We start from the raw sequence: 25,096 nt of genomic DNA on the forward strand, positions 1-25,096 counted from the left end.
ACATTGTACATAACACATATATTATCATTATGCTAACTGGTTGTTCGTGTTAGACGATGTAGCTTTTTCATTTCTGAGTTATTGATATATGTAAATAAGCCTGTTTGTAAATAATCCTCAGAGAAACAAAGAAAAAACACAATTTATGACATTTTGTGCTGTGGTTATTTTTTTAAATTGCATTTATTCACAGTTCAGTTTGAAATGCTGTAGTGACTTGTATTGAACCACTTAAATATTTATAATTAATGCTACTGAAAAGATGCTATTAATTTTATATCTCACATGCAGTTCACTGTAAAGCTACTTGGTGAAGGTGTTGGTTCATAAAACATGAACAGTTTTAAGAAAGAAAAAAACAGACCAGTTCTGAGAACACAAATTCCTGGTAAAGTAGTAGATGTTCAGGTTGATAAATAATATTTTCCACACTGAAGATTATGGAGGTATTGATCAGTCTTCTCATATTTTTAAGCCTCGATTTCTCCTTCCCCCCCCCCTCTAACATCACCAGAAGTCATCATTTAAGGGGTCATTTCTCGAAAAAAAAATTCGGGGGGAAACCCCCCGGGTAGGTCACTTGCGGTACGTCAAGAGCCCCACCAAAAAAAAAGACCACCGGCCGCCACTGTATATATATATATATATATATATATATATATATATATAAATAAAACAAACAGTTCTTACTTGCATCAAGTGGTATAAAGTTATGTAGATAGTTTTCAGTTTATTTGCCCAGGTTTAGAGGACGATTTGTCATCATCCAAATCAAATAAATGTAATCTCTTTTAAATATTAAGAGAGGGACTACTTCTTTGGTAGAAAGTAGTTCCAATGAAAAAGGCAAAGGTCAGCATTGTCAGCCAAAGAAAAAAACCTGGAAACTTGTTCAGATTTTAAAAGGAATTTGGCTTGCAGCTCCAAAAACCCCACCTTACTAAATTCGACTAGAGGTAAAATGTTTACCAACCGGATGAGATTGACTGTACCGGTTTTACTGTGTTTGAACACACCGTCAAATGTGGACTTTCTGCTCCAGGCAGCAGATAACGAGGCGTTCAAATGGATGCCACACCTGGAAATGTATTTGCAGGTCTCGCTGTGTGTTTCCTGTCCAACCGGCTTTGATGCGACGTGTTGGAGTTTTTCTTTTGTTCGCAAGAGGATTACGTTTTCCAAAGTACTTCAGGGTTGCTCATATTTTTTTATTGCTGTGATGAAATTACCTATTGCGTAAAAGTGCTTTTTAAACGGTTGCTTTGAATGCTACGGCAGAGGATAAGGGCCACACGTGAACAAAATGTTTGAGATCAGAGCATTTTGAAACGAAATTGTCAGAGAAAAAGTCGGAATTCTGACTTTTCTGAAAATTCAGAATTTTGCTGGAAAAATTATTTCGCCATCAACATTTTAAGATTACATTTATTTATTTTTCTTTGAATTCTGACTTAAATATCCAAATCTCTCAGAATTCTGACTTTAATTTCAGATTTTTTCTCAGAATTCTGAGATTCATGTCAGAATTTCCACTTTCCCTCAAAATTCGGAATTTTCTCAAAAGAAAATATTCTTTTTCTGAATTCTAGGATTAAATAACTTTTTTTCCCACTTTTTGTCAGACCTCAAGGTGGCCCTAATCCTCTTCCGTAGAATACTACCTTTCAATACCTCGTCTCAGGGTGAAACACTGAAGCCTAATACTTTTAACAGCATGGTAAGCTGATCACTGACAGAATGTTGTCTGTTGAAATAACATGTATTTGTTTATTTAATAAGGAACCGTCTTTCTACTTTTCCAATGACTTGTTTCCATGAGAGAGAAGGATTTAAATATTCACGTGTCAAAGATTTGCTGATATGATCTTTGAATAAACGGCAGTGTGAAAGTATCAGATCACATGTGGGGCAAAGTGCACTTTGATAAGATCAACAGGAAATCTCAGGTTGCTTTTGAATTTTTAATAAAGACACATGAACAATATTGATATCTTTTGCTAATTTCAAATATAAGGAAGTGTTGTGTATTGATATACAGCTTAATGAGTTTACAAAACGATATGTTGAGAAAATAAGCATTTTCAACAAAATCTTGTACCTTTTTCCATTTAATTAGAATAGTTTGTAATTTATTGGGATTATGCTTTCTGACAAATTGAGAAGACTGATACCACTCTAATAAATATGAAGCTATATCAGTGCCCTACGACTGTTAGCACAAAGAAACAGAGCTTAAATCTGCCCGACGCCTCTGAAGCTCAGTTTTAACATGATAAATGTCATTAGTTTATTTATGAAAAATACAACAAATAAATATTAGCAGTTTGACTGTTTTTTGTATCTTTCAGAGACAGGAGGTATTGTTTAATTTGTACATTGTTTTGCTTAATTAATAGCTAGGTTGTTTTTATTGTATGAAACGTAATGTATCTTAAAGGTCCCATGTCATGGCCATTTCTACTGATCATAATTCCATTGTTGAGGTCTACTAGAATAGATTTACATTGGTTTCTCATACAGCATCTCTGTATAGTATGTGTATTCACTCTCTGTCCTAAACGGCTTGTTGGAGCTCCTTCCCCCCCCCTCCCTGTGAGCTCAGTGTGCTCTGATTGGTCGGGACGTTGCGAGGCTCGCTGCTCAGTGAGCTGGCTTACTGGTGTGGTTTCCGGGTCGGCAATACAGCGAGACAGCGCGAAACTCATCCTGAGCACACACACACACACACTCAAAGCCGAAGTAAAAACAATAAGTGTGGCTTGATATTGAGTAACAGGTTTATAACGCTGTGAGAATGGGTCTGCGGAGAGCATTTCTCTGCGATCCCAACTCGTCTATTACCAACCAGGGAGCTCTATGCAAGTCAATGGGAGTTAGTTGAAAATGTACGCTAAAGGTCCTGGTGTGTGAGGAGCTCCTGGTCCATTTTGGTTCCGGGAACAAATGGAAAAAGATAAATCCCCAACGAGGCGTTCTGGGGCAGCATAGACAGGTCTTTTCTGTGTTAGGGTTTTACTCGCTACAGGGTGTACTTTGAGGGTTTGTGACTCTGCACACCGTTTACTTGCAGAAAAACCTTCATAACACACAAGGGGACGGGTAATAACCGGAAAAGCATGACATGGGACCTTTAAACAAAATCACTTTATAAAGTAACAGTCTTATTTACCCCTCTAACATGGCCATTGGTTGTTGTTGCATTCTGCACCTGTGCTTCTTACACACATGTATCAACTTCCAAGCTGCATGGAGAAGTCAAAACGCCAGCAACAGTTATGGAACAGCCAAAATGCATTTGTCTTACAATACAAACATCTATAAACTAAAAGGTACTAATGATACAAATAACATTAATTAGTGAGCTTCAGAATAGCCAGGCTTACTGTATACACTTGTTTCCAGTGTTTGTGCTAAGCTAAGTTAGCATTGGGCTGCTTCAGTACAGACATGAGTGGTATCAATCCTCTCATTTATCACCTGCAATAAAAGCCTTTTTCCCCAAAATATCCAAAAGCAAGATATGATCACAAAAACAAAATCAAATCAAACTTTTTAATAATCCTTCTACTCAACACCCAGCATGTATTAATCCTGAGCTGGTAAACTGTAGATAAAGTTCATTTCTTCCTCTTTTTAAAGTTGCATCTGGTGATGATTCGAGGAGATTGGAGCCTCTCCCCGTCAGTCGCCCTGTTCGGACTCGTTTCTCAGCTCCACTGAAGTTAAGAGTCCACTGATGGCGCCTCAAAGCGGGGTAAAAGAAAGTCAGTGTGGGCAGAGTTTGTTTATTAAAGCTTCATGCCTTGAACGTTGGCTCTCAGGCTCAACATCTGCTTCTCCTGCCGCACTTTCTCGTCCTTGAACGCCGTCTGGTTGGCTTTCTTCTCCACTCTCCGCTCCTGATCGAACACACAGAAGGAGAATTTAACACATTGTGAACTGATGAAATACTTGTCTGACTTATCGACCTTTTATAGACATCTTTTCCTCTATAGTTGGCATTGTTTTTCATTTCTTATCATAAAAAGGTCATTAAAAAGACAAATTGATGCCCTTATTTGAATCCAGGTCGTTCAAGATAAGAGCAAAATCAATTACATAATTCATTTCATTTATCTGACTACTGCTTTGTTTTGTAATGGGATAAGACTGGTGTTGTTTTATACTTGATTAATGCAGACATATCCCATGAAAAAAACAAAACCAACTAATTTGTTGCCAAAATCAACTGTTTCATTTCAATGAATGAAAAGATAATCTTAATAATTTTCTAAAACACCTACTTTCTTTCGTTTTTATCAAATAAGCAGGAGGAAATAGTGCATTAGTTGCAGTGTTAATTTCGTCATCGAAAACTATGACGAAAAATGTTCGTCAACGACCTTTTTTTACACGACTAAGACGAGACGATGACGAGCTAAAAATAGATTCTTGATAACGAAAATTTGACGAAATGTATATTTAGTTTTCGTTGACGAGACGAGACGGGACTAAGGTGTTAATGGTGGACTATCGGACATTCAAAATGCAGGGTATTTCCCCCCAAGACTAGTAGTACCGTAGAAAACCTTAACGATACCCATCCCTATATATTACACAAGTAAAGTGTTAAGAGAGTGAAATGTTGCTTTACGAATTTCAACACTTGATGCTGTCACCTTGATTACAATGTCAGATACCTGTATTTTCCTAACTGAATTGGTTTAAAGAGAGAAAACATTTTGACTAAAAGTTGACAAATGTAATTTTTCATCGACTAAAAGTAGACTAAAACGTTTTGAGTTTTCGTCGACTAAAACTAGACAAACTATGAAGGATAGAAATGACTAAAATGTGACTAAAACTAATAACCATTTTCGTCTAAAGACTAAGACTAACTCAAAAACAGCTGCCAAAATGAACACTGATTAGTTGGGATCTACTTTCAGCGGCGGATTGATCCATAGTTGGTGCTCTAGTGAGTATTTGTGGCAGCAGGACGGTGTGTGAGACGAAACAAACGTGTGTGTGTTTTTGGTGATGAAGGAAATGATCAGCTGCACAACAGTGATGCTCACTGGGGGGGGTTTTAAATAATATTTTGGACAAGATTGGAGCTCCATGGCACAGAGGAGGACGATGCATCAGGATCCTTGTTGTTTGAGTCGATGTGAGATGGGATTTGATGAAGAGAATATTACAGTCTAAAAAGACTGAACGCCTTTAAAATGTCACCATGTGTGATTTAAAACAAGTTGCTTGACCAAAGGACGTGTTCTCAACGCTCTCACCGTTATTGTTTACAAGACAAACTACTAAGGAAAGTGTATTTATATGAAAGGAATTCTGGGAAATAATAATAAAACGACATGTTTAGCAGATTACAGGTTTCTAAAAACAATGGAGCTCTATGGTTTGAGATGGAAGATTGATCAGGCTTCGATCTGAAACACGTTCATTGTTGGTTTTTATATATTCCTACAGCTTGTTCAACAGTGACACCTTCTGTTAACCTGTGGCGAGTGAGTGAGCACCGAGAAGGAAACTGAAGTACTCGAAGTGATTTCACTACTTTGAGCAGATTGTTAGCTCTGCGGGCTAAATTGCTAATTTGTTAAAGGTAGGGTAAGAATGGAGAAACCAGCTCGAGTGCGCTAGAATTTGAAAGTACGCAACCGGAAAAAATCTGCCCCTTCCTCCAGACGTCCTCACAGAGCCCCTCCTCCAACACACACGAACGCGCACATGACCAATGAGGGCACGAGATAAGTTTGTGCACAGATGGAAGGCTGACAGGCAGGTAGCAGGTGCTTTTTACAGTATTACAGCTTCCACAGATGACATTTTTTTTATGTATTTATTGTCAAAGCATTTAATATATTCATTGCTATCGGGATGTTAAGAACATTCCATGGAATATAACAAGTGTTTCTGAAGTGAATTACCTACCCCACCTTTAGGTGACCTTTGTTATGTGTACGTTGCTGCCTGAACTCCAGGCCTGTTTAAAGTTCTGTTTGCTATTTATACATTTAGGTGAGTGTGTTTTGAATGTACTTTTGTTATTTTAGATACCCACTAGGAGAACTTTGTTTATTAGAGAAATGCTGCTTATAGAATAGAATCCTTTATTCTCATTATACAGGAACAATGAGATGAGCAGAGGCCTGTACTACGAAGCTGGTTCAACCTAACCTGGATATGTTGGAGTTAGCCGGTTGGCCCAATCCAAAACATACGCGCTCTCGCTAAACTGTACTACGACGCTGGTTATCAAGTGGATCGCTCAAGCCAGCCGTGTCCTATCTAGTTAGGTGTGCGTTCACATGAAAGGGGTGGTATTTGGAGCATTCGACCAATCTCAAACACGGAGAAGCGTACTGACAGCGCAGAGTCATACTTCCTGAATGAAAAGTGAACTTTAATATTAGTCAAATATGAGGAAGTTAAACTTTAAACATCCATGACTTAAACACTTTATCCAGGATAAAAGCCACACAGCTGCACCTGCAAGGTGAATACAGCTGGTAAAAGAAAAAGTGTTTGAATGCGTACATTAACAGGTTTATGAAATCACTGCCCCGTCTAAGACACGAGTGGATCTGACTTTAATTACATTTGACTCGAGTGTTTCGTCAACTTAATGTGTTGCTTAAAATAATACTTCTGCATACAGTATGTGACACTGAGTGTTGCACGGCCAGATACGGCTCAGCTGACTCAGATAAGGAAATATATGATACATTATGATGTGATATGATATGAATGATAATGGGACACATCGACGTCTGCACTCACAGTGCCCGGACTGTACTTAATGTTACTCTGATCCGGTTACTTATGTTGTGGCAGATATTTAAGTAAGCTTTCTTAACGCTAATATTATAATAGTCAGATTGCTCTGAAGATGGGAGGGGATATTCTATTAATTTTCACGTTCACACAGTCAGTTGATTTTCACGGCCGTCTTTCCTGCAACGGCAGTTTTTCTGTATTTCCTCTATCCTGTAATATGACTTGATCGCTTTAAACTCTGCACACGGAGCTCTGATTGGTCAGCAGGCGGTGCTTTCACTGAGTTGATCTCTTAGCCTGCCACCTAACCTGCTCCGGAGGAGGTTAGCCGCTCAGCATAAGTTACCATGGAGATCTAGCCCGCTAAAAAGAGAACCAGCGTCGTAGGACCGGAAAGCCCGAGTTTTCCCTGAAGTCAGCCGGCTAAGCGAAAATCCAGCTTCGTAGTACAGGCCTCAGAGCTACTGCTTTTTTTTGTAAGGTGCCATCACAAATACAAAAAACAAACAAGAGACGTACAGCATTCAGGAGAAGACAACATACAAGCATTCATACTGCAATATGCAGAAAAAGTTAAAGTGCAGGAATATATCGGGTTAAGTACAAAGAAACATGTTTGAATGTGTATTAAAAAAATGTATATATATATAGCGCAATTATATGCCCTTAACTTGGAGTTTGACATTAAAACAAGTTTACTTTTACCATGTCTGGTTTTGTGTTTTGAGTTGATTCCCTTTCCCAACGAGCTTGGATTCACTTTATACATCTCCTCTGTGTTTAATCTCTCTCTCTCTCTCTCTCTCTTTTCTCTCCCTGCTATTCTTCTCCTCTTTCTCTTACCAACAACGCTTATCTCTCAAAAATCTCTCCCAACAACAAAAGTCTCTCCTCTAACCGTCCCTCTTCTCTAAACCCGCCAAAAATCTAGCCGAATCCCCTCTCTCTCTCTCTCTCTCTCCCCCTCCCTCCCTCCCTCCCTCCCTCTCCTCTCACCTTGCGTTCCTCCTTGATGGCGAGTTTCCTCTGCTTCCTCTGCTTCCTCTCCCTCTCTCTCTCCCTCTCTCTCTCCCTCCCCCTCTCTCTCTCTCACACTCCCTCTCCCCCTCTCTCTCATTCCCTCTCCCTCTCTTTCTCTCTCCCTCTCCCCCTCTCTCTCTCACCTTGCGTTCCTCCTTGATGGCGAGTTTCCTCTGCTTCCTCTCCTCTGTGCTCTCCTCCTTGCTGCGCTGCTGGGTGGAAACTCGAGGCAGGTCCGAGTCGTTGATCCTCGTCATGCGCTCCGCCTGCTTAGCGGTCAGGCCTTTGGTAGGAAGGACGTCCAGAGGGATGCCCGTCTTCTGGGACACTCGGATTGGCTTCGTCTGAGGACACGAGGAAGAAAAATAAACGTGTTGTGTGGACAGAGCTGAATCCAGATCAAACGCACGCTGGTTCTCTCAGTGATTGTGCTGTCATGTTAAATGTTTGTTTTCCATGTATTGTGTCTTGATATCTGTCTGTTGATGTTACACGTGGAGCTGCTGTGATGCAAGGAGCATTTGACCATTAAAGTGTTATGGTATCGTAAAACTCCCAATGAGTCGTGCCTCGAGAGGCTAGACTTTGCTCATCGCTGTGATGATGGAACCGTCTTTACTGTAGTCAGAGTTCAAGTATCTTTCATTAAGAAAACAAACAATTAACAAATACATAAAAGGTCACAGCAATTCACCCTCTTTGTTTTGGTGCAACAGGTGACCTAAATAACAATAAACAATATTTCCCCATGGGACAATTGCCGGACGTGATAATTACAATTAAACGTGGTGCGGACAAATACAGATAACAAGCAATGGCTAAAGAAGCATTTTGGTTCCTACACGTTTAATGCACCTCTGAGGGATTATTTTCTTGCACTTTTTTCTTTATACTGTAAATATTTGTAGAAAATGTTGTCAACACGTGATCGATTCCTTCCATCTTAAAACACTGCACATGTTTTCATATCAGATTGATGTTTAAAAGCTTAATTGGGTCCAGTTAGATTTAGTTATTTTTGAATTGTGTAGAAAGTCTTCTTTAGAAATATATATAAATATTATATTTTATATAAGTGTTTCTTCCATGGAGAACAAAAAGAATGCACCATAGTTCAACCAGACTGACAATGAGACACAAAGAGACCTAGAAACCTCTGAACTGTGGAATACAAATACAAATAAATCAGGGAAAATAAGCAAAATGCAGATAGGACAATATTCCTGATTTAGTGTCGAGTGCACAATAATTGCTCAAGCCACTATATTTTAGGGATGCCAGAAACTGACCATGATCAAAATCGGAAATCGGACAGCCCTGGCGAATATTAATCGATTATTCGACACTATTTACACTATCGAAATGTGATTCTACATATATATATATATCGCAAAAAAAGCAGGTACAAATGACACAAAATATGTTTTTCTCACCCTTTGTGGTTCCTGAATCAACTTGGGTCTGTTATAGATGGTGGAATATGTGCCTGGAGAAAAGAAATAAACGTAACACAGTTATAATAAGATTAGATATCTACAGAAAACAGATTCATATTAACGGTTAATGCCTCACTTTACTCACAATAACACCAGAGGATTAAACTACTGTAATTAAGTCATTCATATATATTCATATTCATTATCCAAGCTCATCCCATCTGGTAAAAAGTACCGTAGACAAACACATCACATCAAATCCTATTTTTTTTAAATGTTAATTGTTGATCAGAATTGAGACGGCATGACCAGTTCCTCTGCAAGCTAAAGAAACAGTACAGTATTATCTTCTGATTCCCTACATAGAGTTTAACCTTTCACATCAATAGTTCCTACTGGTTATGGTTTTATTTTCCCATCAACCATTTACAGAATGAGCGTAAAGAACAGATACGATTTTAACCTTTGACTTCCAAATCAAACACTTTGACAGCATCAGGAAACAGATGAAGACACACCTTATCTCTTGTTGTTCAGAAGATCAGAGTTAAAAGGCTAAGTAAACATTCGTCATGGTTACTATTAACTTATTAACTTTTCTGGGGTCATCTTTTGTGTCATGAGTTCAAATCAACTGTTATCCTTAAAGAAACATCCTTTAAAGAGTCCTCTCCTGCTGAAGTTCAGGTGTATATCAGTATGTAGTGTCTCTACTTTAAAGAGTCCTCTCCTGCTGATGTTCAGGTGTATATCAGTATGTAGTGTCTCTACTTTAAAGAGTCCTCTCCTGCTGATGTTCAGGTGTGTATCAGTATGTAGTGTCTCTACTTTAAAGAGTCCTCTCCTGCTGAAGTTCAGGTGTATATCAGTATGTAGTGTCTCTACTTTAAAGAGTCCTCTCCTGCTGATGTTCAGGTGTATATCAGTATGTAGTGTCTCTACTTTAAAGAGTCCTCTCCTGCTGATGTTCAGGTGTATATCAGTATGTAGTGTCTCTATTTAAAGAGTCCTCTCCTGCTGATGTTCAGGTGTATATCAGTATGTAGTGTCTCTACTTTAAAGAGTCCTCTTCTGCTGATGTTCAGGTGTATATCAGTATGTAGTGTCTCTATTTAAAGAGTCCTCTCCTGCTGATGTTCAGGTGTATATCAGTATGTAGTGTCTCTACTTTAAAGAGTCCTCTCCTGCTGATGTTCAGGTGTATATCAGTATGTAGTGTCTCTACTTTAAAGAGTCCTCTCCTGCTGATGTTCAGGTGTATATCAGTATGTAGTGTCTCTATTTAAAGAGTCCTCTCCTGCTGATGTTCAGGTGTATATCAGTATGTAGTGTCTCTACTTTAAAGAGTCCTCTCCTGCTGATGTTCAGGTGTATATCAGTATGTAGTGTCTCTACTTTAAAGAGTCCTCTCCTGCTGATGTTCAGGTGTATATCAGTATGTAGTGTCTCCACTTTAAAGAGTCCTCTCCCGCTGATGTTCAGGTGTATATCAGTATGTAGTGTCTCTACTTTAAAGAGTCCTCTCCTGCTGATGTTCAGGTGTATATCAGTATGTAGTGTCTCTACTTTAAAGAGTCCTCTCCTGCTGATGTTCAGGTGTATATCAGTATGTTGTGTCTCTACTTTAAAGAGTCCTCTCCTGCTGATGTTCAGGTGTATATCAGTATGTAGTGTCTCTATTTAAAGAGTCCTCTCCTGCTGATGTTCAGGTGTATATCAGTATGTAGTGTCTCTACTTTAAAGAGTCCTCTCCTGCTGATGTTCAGGTGTATATCAGTATGTAGTGTCTCTACTTTAAAGAGTCCTCTCCTGCTGATGTTCAGGTGTATATCAGTATGTAGTGTCTCCACTTTAAAGAGTCCTCTCCCGCTGATGTTCAGGTGTATATCAGTATGTAGTGTCTCTACTTTAAAGAGTCCTCTCCTGCTGATGTTCAGGTGTATATCAGTATGTAGTGTCTCTACTTTAAAGAGTCCTCTCCTGCTGACGTCAGGTGTATATCAGTATGTAGTGTCTCTACTTTAAAGAGTCCTCTCCTGCTGATGATCAGGTGTATATCAGTATGTAGTGTCTCTACTTTAAAGAGTCATCTCCTGCTGATGTTCAGGTGTATATCAGTATGTAGTGTCTCTACTTTAAAGAGTCCTCTCCTGCTGACGTTCAGGTGTATATCAGTATGTAGTGTCTCTACTTTAAAGAGTCCTCTCCTGCTGATGTTCAGGTGTATATCAGTATGTAGTGTCTCTACTTTAAAGAGTTCTCTCCTGCTGATGTTCAGGTGTATATCAGTATGTAGTGTCTCTACTTTAAAGAGTCCTCTCCTGCTGATGTTCAGGTGTATATCAGTATGTAGTGTCTCTACTTTAAAGAGTCCTCTCCTGCTGATGTTCAGGTGTATATCAGTATGTAGTGTCTCTACTTTAAAGAGTCCTCTCCTGCTGATGTTCAGGTGTATATCAGTATGTAGTGTCTCTACTTTAAAGAGTCCTCTCCTGCTGATGTTCAGGTGGTATATCAGTATGTAGTGTCTCTACTTTAAAGAGTCCTCTCCTGCTGATGTTCAGGTGTATATCAGTATGTAGTGTCTCTACTTTAAAGAGTCCTCTCCCTGCTGATGTTCAGGTGTATATCAGTATGTAGTGTCTCTACTTTAAAGAGTCCTCTCCTGCTGATGTTCAGGTGTATATCAGTATGTAGTGTCTCTACTTTAAAGAGTCCTCTCCTGCTGATGTTCAGGTGTATATCAGTATGTAGTGTCTCTACTTTAAAGAGTCCTCTCCTGCTGATGTTCAGGTGTATATCAGTATGTAGTGTCTCTACTTTAAAGAGTCCTCTCCTGCTGATGTTCAGGTGTATATCAGTATGTAGTGTCTCTACTTTAAAGAGTCCTCTCCTGCTGATGTTCAGGTGTATATCAGTATGTAGTGTCTCTACTTTAAAGAGTCCTCTCCTGCTGATGTTCAGGTGTATATCAGTATGTAGTGTCTCTATTTAAAGAGTCCTCTCCTGCTGATGTTCAGGTGTATATCAGTATGTAGTGTCTCTATTTAAAGAGTCCTCTCCTGCTGATGTTCAGGTGTATATCAGTATGTAGTGTCTCTATTTAAAGAGTCCTCTCCTGCTGATGTTCAGGTGTATATCAGTATGTTGTGTCTCTACTTTAAAGAGTCCTCTCCTGCTGATGTTCAGGTGTATATCAGTATGTAGTGTCTCTACTTTAAAGAGTCCTCTCCTGCTGATGTTCAGGTGTATATCAGTATGTAGTGTCTCTACTTTAAAGAGTCCTCTCCTGCTGATGTTCAGGTGTATATCAGTATGTAGTGTCTCTACTTTAAGAGTCCTCTCCTGCTGATGTTCAGGTGTATATCAGTATGTAGTGTCTCTACTTTAAAGAGTTTGTATTATTGAGCTCAGTTGCTCTCTATTCTAAACATTTGTATCGTGATGTAATCACATTACTCATTGATGGATGTTTGTCTGCAGATTAAAGCTGGAACACTTTTGACATTTTGCTTTCTTTATGAGTTAGAAGATTATTAAAGTTTAGTTTTGGTTTCGTTGTTGTGCCGTAATTCCAGGAGATTAGGGAAAACACTGGAAAGTTGTTTCCCTGTAAAATAACAGTTTGTTTTCGGCTGCTGAAAGCCGTCATGGCTTCAGAAATATAATTCAAATAAATGTACGCTGCACGTTTCTACGGTGACAGGAAACTGCAGACTGAACTCACTGATGATGGTTGCACAGTCCCACTTCTCCTCTGGACCCATGATAACAACGGTTTCCATCTCTTCCTCTTCATCATCATCATCATCGTCTTCATCCTCCTCCTTCACGGCAGGAAGTTCTTTAGGACCCAAGTCGTCAGGTCTCAAGTATCTAAACAAACAAAACAATAGATAGTCAGCTGAGTTCGCCATTACATTTTGCTTCGACTATACTGTGTTTTGTTTTGGTCATGCCAATTGAGAGGTGCAGGAATGAGTCTTACACCCAGGAATGAGTCAGCATTCCTGTTTCCTCCTCGCCTTGAAGTCAACATTTTTTAGATATAAAATACATCAGTAAATACCCCACTGGTGGATTTAAAAACGGTAGTTGCTATCAAGTGTCTAAATGAGACGACTAAACGTCATCACGCCCAACATTAGCCACCTTTAGCTTAGCGGTGGTGACGTGAAGTCATGTGACCGTGCTGTAGTTCCTTTATAGCCCAACATTAGCCACCTTTAGCTTAGCAGTGGTGACGTGAAGTCATGTGACCGTGCTGTAGTTCCTTTATAGCCCAACATTAGCCTCCTTTAACTTAGCGGTGATGTTGTGAAGTCATGTGACCGTGCTGTAGTTCCTTTATAGCCCAACATTAGCCACCTTTAACTTAGCGGTGATGTTGTGAAGTCATGTGCCCGTGCTGTAGTTCCTATATAGCCCAACGTTAGCTTTTTGCTTCTGGAGATTGCATTTACGTTTCAAAAACCATAAAGTGGTGTTAATATAATGGAGATTATCCTGCTGAACAGAGAATAATAAACATTTACTACACGGCTTGGTTGAATGCTCGATGCTGATTGGTCCATTCAGACATTTAGGAGGTTATTAATACTCGATAACAAACCGCTGGTAAACTAAGAGCTTATTTTCTGCAATATTAGAAAATCCAATGAAAAAATCCCATTGTTTTTTGTCAATGGAGTCCTTGCAAAGCTAACTTTCTGGACGACCTACAATAAAACATCCTCAGTGCACCACTCTATAAAGCCTCTTCGAATTTGATCTAAAGCAACATGTACTGGCAGAGAAAACAACTATCTGATGCAGAATCCATCGTCTATCATATCATGTTATCAATAAACTCAGAATGAAGGGACTCACTCTTTCCCTTTCTGTATGAAATAGTCTTTGATGACTTCCTCCAGGCGAGCGCTGTCCGGCTGGATGAAGCCCTCCAGCTCCGCGTTATCCAGCGCTCCGATCTCATCGTCATCAAACTGCTCGTAAAACTGAAACAAAAACAAAACACAGACTTTTTAACAAGTTTGCCAAGAAACTTCAACAGATTGAAGACCCTGTGTTTGCAGGATGCTGACCCAGATATTGCAGACGGTGTTACTATACCACTATCAAAGTTTCTGAGATAACGAAGTCTCTAGTTCTTTTAACTTCCTCTTCCTCTTTTACCCGTTATCTGAACTGTTTTGACATTTAATATATCCGTCTGTGCCGTTGGTTTACATTTCATTTAAGGGGAGGAGAGAGAAGAGAAAATATTTGTCATTGACTTTTTTAATTATTGTTATTATTAGGGATGCTCCGATCGCCAATTTTGGGGCCGATCCGATCGAGTGGGCAGGGCCTATGGGGATCTTCCATTTAAAGGTGGGGTAGGTAAGTTTGAGAAACCAGCTCCAGTGCGCTAGAATTTGAAAATACACAACCGGAGAAAATCTGCCACTTCCTTACAGAGCCCCTCCTCCAACACACACGAACGCGCACATGACCAATGAGGGCACGAGATAAGTTTGTGCACAGATGGAAGGCTGACAGGCAGGTAGGCCATCCAGTTATTTTAGCCGGGCCGGCTAAAATGATTGGTCGTGCTTTTTACAGTACCACGGCTTCCACAGATGACATTTTTTTATGGATTTTTTGTCAAAGCACTTCAGATATTCATTGCTATCGGGATGTTAAGAGCATTCCATGGAATATAACAAAAAGTGTATCTCGAGCCGGTTTCTCAAATTTACCTACCCCACCTTTAAAGTGATGTTTAAAACTCAGTTAATGGGGCTCATTCACTGGAGCTTCCACAAGCAACAACCAACATAATTATAACATTCAAATGAAGTACATTATTCAAGTTTACATTAACTTGGGAGAATAACACAGGAGAAATGAGCGGAAGCGCTCTCTTTTCCTCTCCCCCTCTCTCTCCCCCTCTCTCTCTCTCCTGACAGCAGGTCAGTATCGTCTCCTGCAGCTCACTGATCCAGTAATGAGCGACCCGACAGTGAAGAATAAATATATGTATAACTAGTTTAGCTAGTTCCAGAGGTAGATAAAATAGCTAAGTGTGTTAGGTCTAACTCTTAATGTGTGTTCTGCTCCGCTCACCGGTCCGTCACAGCGGGCGGAGCTGCAGGATTTCTGCTTCACACACACGTTGCATACCGCTATTTTACTGTCTGTTTCAGACACCTTCAAATACTGCCAGACCGGTGAAGCCATGTTGGCGAGCTTGTTTTGCCGCGCACAGAGAAAAGTGTCATGTATTTTACGTCATGTGATCGGGCTCTCCTGATCGGCCTTTATAGAGAGCACCCATATCGATGGGCGGCCGATCGATCGGAGCATCCCTAGTTATTATTATTATTATAAAGGGTATTTATGGAAATAAGTGAATGGCATCAGGAGGTGTTTAAGAATATGGGGTTGGGGTACAGTCTTCAATAATAAACAATATAAATTGTATTAATACAGGAAGGATTAAAAAGGCTGCATAAAAAAAGGAACTCTCCAAAATAATAAAATATGGCTTCTTAAAAATGAGGAATTGTTATTTTTGAAATATTCTGGTACATGGATATTTTTCCTAAGTATATTGGACTGTATCATTGTAATATGTAGGATGACCTTATACAGTATATAACCCATCTTTTATTTAATTTTTGTTATACCTGTTATTTACGTTCTCAGTGTTATTATTGATTTGATTTCTATACGTTTTATTTGTCATATTCTCATGTTGAACTTCTTGGATTTGAGACCTTCTACATGCTGTGACCCCTTCTTAACCCTTGTGTTGTGTTCGAAAGCCGTTACCGTTCATGGTGTACAGTTTGACCCATGATTTATCTCAGTCCAAAACACTATCATCCAATATTGTTTTAACTACATCATAACTAACTTATTATGCATTCATAACCGTACAATCCTGTTGTAATTTAATTGTATGGCCGAAACACATTACACCACATATTTAAGTAAAACATGTGATTGAATTCACTCATTATATTCCCTATAGTGAAGACAGTGGATCATTACGTTATCTGACTATAATAGACTAATATTAGAATACAATCTCCCCCAAAAAAGTTTTAAATTATTGTTACAGTGTATGAAGGGGGAGGGGTGTCTAAAGTCAGAGATGTATCTTGATTGGGCCAAATTTGACCCAGAGTGACCCACAACAGTTCTGCTGGGTCTCCCCAGACCCCAACACCAAATTATACACTTTTTTTTTTTAGAGACCTTCAGACTGGGCTAAAATGATCAAAATCAGTTTTGTAGAGTTTATATAGCTGCTGTGGAGGATATCATGAAGCCTTGTTCCGATACAAAAAACTAGAGTGTAGTTATTATATAATTTTAACTTGAATCATTAAATGGCGGTGTGTGGCGCAGTGGGTTGTGCGTATGTGTTGGGATCAGGGGGTCACAGGTTCAAACCCCACTGCAGTCAGCATGTCGTTGTGTCCCTGAAGACACTTCACCCCAAATTTCTCCTGTGGGGATTGCCCACAGTACTGAGTATGTAAGTCGCTTTGGATAAAAGCGTCTAACAAGTGACATGTAATGTAATGAAATGAATCGGGTCACGGGAGACCTGAACACAACATAAGGGTTAAAGAAGCTGTTCATCTAATTCGGAGTACTAATGGATGTAAAGGGGAATGTGAGAGAATAACTAATAAAGAATAAGTCAAAACCTTCTCGAAGCGGTCGTCCAGCAGGGTGAGCTGCTCGTTCCTCCTCATCACCGACGAGGACATGGAGTATTCTGTGAAGCGACTCTTCGTCTCCTCGTCCATGAAAAGAAACTCTTTAGCGCGTCTCTCTCCGTCCTCGTCAGAAAACTCTGAGTCAACGTCTCCTTCCTCGTCTGTGTCCTCCCACCCTTCACCATCTCCATCTTCATCTTCCTCATCGCCACCTCTGTCAAAGGCAAATATTTTAAAATCATCAAACAAATTGCAATTAAAAAAAGTTTTAGCCGACGCATTTATTCAGACAATAAGTTCATTCGTGTTGGAGGAGCACCAATGAGAAGAGATGCAATAAGTCGGTAAACAGAACAAGTATCAACTTAACCGTTGACTCCCAGTCATTTTTCAGGCAGAAATGCAGTTTTTGTCTCTCTTTTATATCATAATGAATATCTGAGACTGACACAATTTAAATACATCACTTTACGTTCAAGAAACTGGGTTGGACATTTTCACTATTTTCTGACTTTTTATAGAACAGACAGGCTACTGGATTAGTCGAGAAAATAATCATGAAATGAATTGATAATGAAAATAATTGCAGGTCCTTCCGACCCACTGAGGAGGACAGAGCACTGAGGAGGACAGAGCCTCAGTGGCTTCAAATGAGACACATTTCTTTTAAATGTTAGATTTGAAGCCAAGGTGCAGTCGAAACAGGGAAAATGTGTAGAGATTATTTATATTTGATCACTTACTCTACTTCCATTGCTCCACACATCACGTTTGCTTTCATGATGAAGTCGTCGTCCAGCTGGTTTTCGGGGTTGTCGTAATCGAAGTCTTCGTCCAGAGCGGCCACGATGTCGGGGTCCAAGTCCAGCCGCGGGCCTGAGGGAAACAAAACAATTTAGAAAGTGTTAAGACAAACTCACATATATAGTAAGTCTGCATTTTACACCATTAGGGAATTGTTTTTGGAATTTATAAAAAATGGGGACATTGCAGAAGCTGGAAGGTTAAAGTGAAAAGACTAAACGACTGTGAGGGAATGTTGAATATGAAAATTAATCTATTTGGAGAATTGTAAGCTGCTCTGTTTGTGGATGTGTCTTTATTGCATTTTTGTTGAATTTGTTAATTTGCAAATGTAATTATATTCTTGGTCTGTACTTTAAAGGGGACCTATCATGCAAAATGCACTTTTGTACGTCTTTTATACATGAATATGTGTCCCCGGTGTTCCAGGGAACTCACCAAGTGTCAGAAAACACAACCCTCTCTATTTTCCTCCATACCCAAATCTCTAAAAAAGGGGCTGCAACGGATCTGATAAAAACTGATCCAGATTTGAACACTGTCCTGACGTCAGGACGGTGGCGCTACGGCTATTGGGCCAACTCCACCAATCAGGAGGAGACAGCCACGGCCATTGCAGTTCGAAAGCGCTGGAGACGCTGTAGTACATATGCCAGGCCAGTAGATGGTGCTGTTCTCACTGAATCTGCCCTTGCTAAAACAGAGCTAGGAATTGTCAAATTGAGCAAAATGAGGCATGGCTAAAATGCATGATCTGTTTGGTATTTTGAAAAGAAAAAAGTATAAATATGCCTTAAGTATGGTCCTACACTATATTATTCAAATATAGCATGATAGGTCCACTTTAAGACTTTTTAAGGATTCGCCATGAACTCTGGATAATACAATTTCAAGGCTTTATTGTCATGTGCACATTAGCTACAGTAGATATGGCAATGAAAAACTGAAGTCACAGGCTCCTCCAACAGAGCAAGAGATATATATATATATATATATATATATATATATATATATATATATAGGATATAAAACAAATAAAACAGATAAAATAGTGCGAGAGAATGTTTTGAGATGTGCAAGTAAATACAAATAAAATAGAAATAGTGCAAAAAGAGTCTATATACAAGTAAATGGAATATGATATATTAGATAAATAATTAGCAAGATGCAAACAGATGAATGTTTATGGATGTTCTTTACAGAGTTCAGGTGTCTAACAGTCTGATGGCCTGTGGGAAGAAACTGTCCCTGTTGGTGGTTTTAGAAAAAGGTTAGAAAACTTCAAAAAATCCAGGCTGAAGACTTTTCTTTTTGCCGCTGCTTTTAATTTAACTATTCACATTTTAGAGCTGTAACTGTAACTTGTATTCATGTACCCGTGTTATTCATGTTTTACTATCTTCGCTTTTGAATGTTTCCAATGTGTTTTATGCTCTTAATGTCTTTCATATTGTAAAGCACTTTGAATTGCCTTGTTTTGAAAGTGCTATATAAATAAACTTGCCTTGCCTTTAGACCTGATACAGTTTGTGGCTGAGGTGATGGGGGTCTTTTATAATCCTGTGTGCTTTCTTCCTGGATAATAAAGTTCCCTTTGAACGCTGCATTGGCGGATGAAGCTGATCCACTAGTTATTGTCATTTTAAAGCAGAGGATGTTTACCTGAGATCGGAGCGGCTTTGTTCAGAAGACCCACCTCCTCTTCAAACTCTGAGGCGAACACCGAGGAGGGGAGGTTCAGCGTGGCCGCCTGTTCATCAGAGAAACAACAGGGAACAGTTTACAGAAGCTTTTCATTTGGGTTAAACCAATTGTCTGAATGTACACAAAGACTTCTACAGCTTACGTCCGATCAGCTGCATGAAGAACACATTAAACTGCAATATGGTGAGGTTAAGATATTTGGGATACGGTTTGTTGGAGCTATATATTACTTTATATTATTGAATAGTTAAACATGTATTAACTTGCTGTTTTCTCAGTGTTATTTAAGCAAGTCGTTTTTATGCTTTTGTTTTGAAGTCATGTGTGGGCATCTGGTGTTATTGTATATATTGGAGACAGGTGGTGGTGGGAGTAGAGCACCAGTATTGTTTTAGGAGATAGGAAAGGCTTAAGGAAAAGAATAGAGAGGTAACCTTTTCTTTTGTTAATGATAGTGGCTCATGGAAATAAATAAACAAACAGATATTATTGTCTGGACTCGGATCATTGCTCTGCGTACGATTCAATAACTGCTGCCTCAGCGACAGTATTAAGTTAATTATATGTTATATTTCTATATGATTTTGGCCGCTACACGGTTAGAATCATACTTAGACGGCAACATGTTGGACTAATGCATCTCGAAAACACATATCTGTGTCTATTCCTCTCAGTTCTGGGACTATAGGTGAAAACATATGTTGAGGTAAACTAATGTACATTAAAAAAAGTTCCTAATGAATGTCCACATGGTGTCGCCATCCACACAAAAACTAAAACTAGTTATTTATAGTTCAGCTACCTACAGTACTTCTCCACCAAACGTCACTAATAGCTTTTAAGTAATCTTGAAATCAAACCGATTGAAAAAAGGACCAACCTGGCAACATAATCTGAAATGTGACAGCTTTCTTAAGATGTCAAAAATATTTCAAAAAATGCTCAAACCCAATTCCAGCTCTTATGCTGCGTTCACACCGGACGCGATGCGAATATTTGCCACGGCTGTGAGCTGTGTTTACTCGCATCATTCAAACAAGACGCGCTGGCAAGGGGGCTACAACTACAACAAGATGGACATATTTGACCGTGATTTAATTGTAATACACGTTTCAAAATGATGCCGAAGTAACAACATACTGATACCGGTTAGTAAAAACCATGAATTAATGCTTTGTCAAGTCTGCAGACAGACGGCAGGCGAGAAACCTTTTAAAATGCGTGTTTTCTAAATGGAGATTGGCTAAGCTAACGCAGTATATGCTCCGACCGTCCACACTCACAACAACGGCCTATACAGACATAAATAAAGCAGCGACTGTATTCACCATGACACAGGCAGTCTGTGGTTTGTACTTGTTTAACTTTTGTCTAGTTTCTGAACAGACATGAGGAGCTGTGAGCTCTGAGGGCTAACAGCTAACGGCTGTGTTGTTTTTCTGGTTCAACGTCAGTGACGGCAGACGCAGAGCCTCACCGCTGATTGGCTACCGCGAGATCGGGTCACGGGAATTTCACGCTCGAGTTGAAAAATTTGAACTCGAGCGTTTGTCGTGGCCCCCTTCACTCGCGCCGCGACATTACCATCAACCGATTCATGCTCACTGTCGGAGCAAATTTGCGTCTGTCCGCATCTCTGCATTGACTTTACATGTGATCGCGCCGCCCCCAAACATCGCATCGCGTCCGGTGTGAACGCAGCGTTAGAGGGACGTTCCCAGGATTTGAATGTTTCTGAGTCAACTTACAGGCAGGACAATGACCTCCTCCTCTTCGTCCTCATCGTCTTCCTCATCATCATCTTTGTCTTCCTCTTCATCCTTGAGAGGGGTCTTGCCTGTTTTAGTGTGTGAGGTGCGGGCAGCCACCAGCTCAAAGGGGGTCGCCGGCTCCTTCAGGTGCTGCAGGTAGTTGTAGTTATCGTCAAAGAACACTCCAAACTCCCTCTGTTGCTCCAGCTGCTTATCCACGTCCACCTGAGGAACAACACATTTGTCTTTCATTATGTTGCTTTCATTTTGACTTTCAGCTTCAAGACCTCCCATCATGCTGCTTTTAGGGATATATTAAGGGTCTCAGTCCCTCATACCCCTCTGTTCCAGCCCTGTGAGAGAAACGCTGATCCTGGGTCGAGTGGTAGGATGACAGGAGACCTTTAATTAGTCTGTATTGTTTCTGTTGTGATTCTGCTCATACTGTACGTAGACATAAGAGTTAATAGTCTGAACAAAGTGCTGTTAAATGAAAAGTATAAAAACAAAAGAAGCAAAGTCATCAAGAGAGGCTTTTTAATAAAGACTATAGTTCGAGCTGGTTTCAGATTACATGACATGTCACTTGTTAGAAACTCTAATCCAAAGCAACTTAATTCAATACTTTGGGCGATTCCCTCAGGAGCCATTTGAGGTGAAGTGTCTTGCCCAAAGAGCCACATCCTCCTCTCAGATCATTCCCTATGTTTGCCTCCTGGGTCCGACATGTTATGGTATTTTTATTGTATTTGATCTCATTATATTTGTATGTTACACCATCTTGTCTTTTGATTATTATCCTGTAATTGTATTTATCTCTTGGGGGCTGTGGCTCAGTGGATATTGCGCTGAACTCAGTGCGCTGAACTTTGAATCAGGGGATAGCAAGTTCGAGTCCCACTGCAGTCAGCATGTCGTTGTGTCCCTGAGACACTTCACCCCAAATTGCTCCTGTGGGGATTGTCCACAGTATTGAGTATGTAAGACGCTTTAGATAAAAGCGTCTAACAAGGGACATGTAATGTAATGTAATCTCTTAGCTCTGTAATGAATGTTTGTTCATCTGTAAGGCCCACTGAGACCAACGTGTTTTGTATATAAATAAACTTTGAATTGATTTGATAAGACGTTTCCAACTCATGAGAAATCACATATATTGATATTGCAACATTATGTTAGGGCTGACTGTTTACAATGAAATGTTTATATATTACATTCATAGAAAAGCTAGAAAAGTATGGTTAGTTCAGAAAACGACATTATCTGATTGTTGTGTAGATTGTTAACCCAGGAAATGAGACTTTTGTAATATGACAATATCAGAAATTTGAGACTACAACTAGTTTCATGTCAAAATATTGATGTAATAACAATAAATGCTGTCTGTGTCAACTGTTCGCTCACATTTAAGTGGCTGCTAAATACATCTGAGCAGTCGCTTGATATTAACAAGACAGGAAACATAACAAAAAACAAGCAGAGTTTGAACTTCTTACAGCTTCTTAATAATCTTAAAGGGATGGCTGTGGCTCAGTGGATAGCGCGCTGAACTTGGAATCAGGGGGTAGCAAGTTCGAGTCCCACTCCCACTGCAGTCAGCATGTCGTTGTGTCCCTGGGCAAGACACTTCACCCCAAGTCGCTCACAGTACTGAATGTATGTAAGTCGCTTTGGATAAAAGTGTCTAACAAGTGACATGTGATGTAATGTAATGTAATGTTAAAACAGTGGTCTTAACTCAGACATTCCCAACCAGGGGCAGCACGCTCAATGCTTTTCTTACTGCGCCTGAAGTCAGAAAGCGAATGAACCCCTGAGGTTAATCTTCTCTTTTATATGACAGTTATGAACAGAGAGTAACATGACATTTAATAAAATAAAACACAGTTAAAGTTGCACTTTCTCAATGCATTTTAACCCGTCATCTGATTGTGTGTTGAATTTGCATTATCCCCCTTTTAATGCACAATTTCATCGTTGTACCTTTAATCTAAATGTATTTTTTATATGTCTAGTATTTGCTATTTTTAGTTTGTTCTTATGTATTTGACTGGTAACTGTATTCTGTGTGATATCAATGTTCTGTGAAATGTCTATGAGAAGCACTTTGCACTGCACTTGTTGTATGAAAGGTGCTATACAAATAAAGATTATTATTATGATTATTAAAGTGTACCTTGCCGGTCTGCAGCAGGACGTGCTGAGGGGCTTTTTCATCGGCAGCCAGCGGGTCTCTCTGACTCCTGTGCACGAGGTGAAAGGTCACCGCCTTCTTCTTCTCTATGAACGACTTCTTCTTTCGATGAGGCTGTGAGAGACAGATAGAGGAGGGATTAGGTGAGATCGCTGGTGATTATATATAACAGGAGTCTTAAATTAAACAGATAAAGGAGTCCGGACAGGAAAGGAGGATTTCCTCTGTAGAAATGCATCACTGAGGATTCTGCTGTTAAATATTCTGAAAGTGACTTTACCCGTTCACACTGTTGGCGAGAGGGCTGTCATTTTATACAATTTTCATGCAGAAATGATTGTTTTCTGACTCATAAATAGCCTCTCTTTCTCAGTTGTATTGTATATCTGTCTGAATATTTCAGGCTTTGACAAAACAAGACATTTTAACTGAACTTATTGAGACTGGGATGGACATTTTGGGATGGATTTCAAAGACCAAAAGAATGATTGAATAAGGGAAAAATAATCGTGACATTAATTGATAGATTGTCATTAGTTAGAGCCCTGTTTAATTGCAAAACAGCATGATCCTGACTGAAACCTGTATATATATATATATGTGATCCATGCCTTATACTATATATATATATATATATATATATATATATATATATATATATATATATATATATATATATATATATATATATATATATATATATATATATATATATATACACATTGTTTTTCTCGATCTAATATTTGCACCCTTTTCTACTTGGTAAAGCAATGATAAGTTTACTCTTACAAACATATTATGATCTTATTGAATATGATGCATTGCTATAGGTTAAACTAACAAACTGTATGCAAATAAGTAAACATTAGACAATCTCAATAGTGAAGGTACTTTATTACTATGTTTGTTTTTATAACAACTACCTAACATCCCACATATATGGGCTTCAGTGTACCTCAATATTCCAACTCTTTATCGAATAAACAACACACTTAAACATTAAAGGTACGTTCTATAAACTAACTGTAATAGGTCTCTTCTGTATCTTTGGTGGTACTTAAGTTAAATCATTTTCTACCAAGTTCCCTTAACTTTAAACACCTGAGTTAGCTTGCTACCAAAACAACAGGGGAGAATTCAACTTTATTCAAGCCTAGAACTTTCTTAATGTAGTTATGTAAGTACAATACGATAACATATATTTAGTTGACGGTGATATTTCCCATTATAACAGTGTTTTTCTCATGAACACACCACACATGGACAAGTGACGTTAGCCGAAGTTAGCTTACAGATTAGCTTAGGTTAGAAACGTCAGTTTACCATTGTGTAACGGAGTCTCAGCTGCTTTCCTTTGACTAATCGGGGTTAGAGATGATCAAATCTCAAACTACAGGTAGCTGTTATTACAACTAACAGTTTAAATCCACAAAGTGTCGTTGTTGTTGTTTATCCACGCTGGCTTCTCCTTCACCATGCTGCTGCTACCATTACTGGAAAGAACCATTGCGGAGACCAACGGGGGGGTTAAAAACTATATTAATATGATTTAAGATATAATACGCGATATTTCTTCGTTGTGTTTGAATATTGATCAATTGTGGATTGTGGGTGAATGATGCGTCGATTGTGTTTGTATTTATAATGTAATTCATTTCATTGTAGAGTGTGTTTGTATTCGATCTACACCGTGCATTT

General features: G+C 39.2%; 1 protein-coding gene across 1 annotated transcript; it reads right to left on the bottom strand.

Moving 5' to 3' along the window:
- Positions 1-3,125: 3,125 nt before the first annotated feature.
- Positions 3,126-24,888, bottom strand: ltv1 (LTV1 ribosome biogenesis factor). The gene is made up of 11 exons (XM_034129764.1): positions 24,722-24,888; positions 23,381-23,512; positions 21,202-21,429; positions 19,412-19,499; positions 17,689-17,821; positions 16,934-17,159; positions 14,100-14,227; positions 12,958-13,106; positions 9,228-9,280; positions 7,938-8,138; positions 3,126-3,899 (listed from the first exon to the last, which is right to left on the bottom strand). Exons 1-11 carry the CDS (start codon positions 24,722-24,724, stop codon positions 3,789-3,791), a joined length of 1,452 nt encoding a protein of 483 aa, XP_033985655.1. The 5' UTR covers positions 24,725-24,888; the 3' UTR covers positions 3,126-3,788.
- Between the last annotated feature and the right edge of the window lie 208 nt (positions 24,889-25,096).

This window comes from Trematomus bernacchii, unplaced genomic scaffold (genome assembly GCF_902827165.1).
Source record: "Trematomus bernacchii unplaced genomic scaffold, fTreBer1.1, whole genome shotgun sequence".
Classification (NCBI taxonomy): Eukaryota; Metazoa; Chordata; class Actinopteri; order Perciformes; family Nototheniidae; genus Trematomus; species Trematomus bernacchii.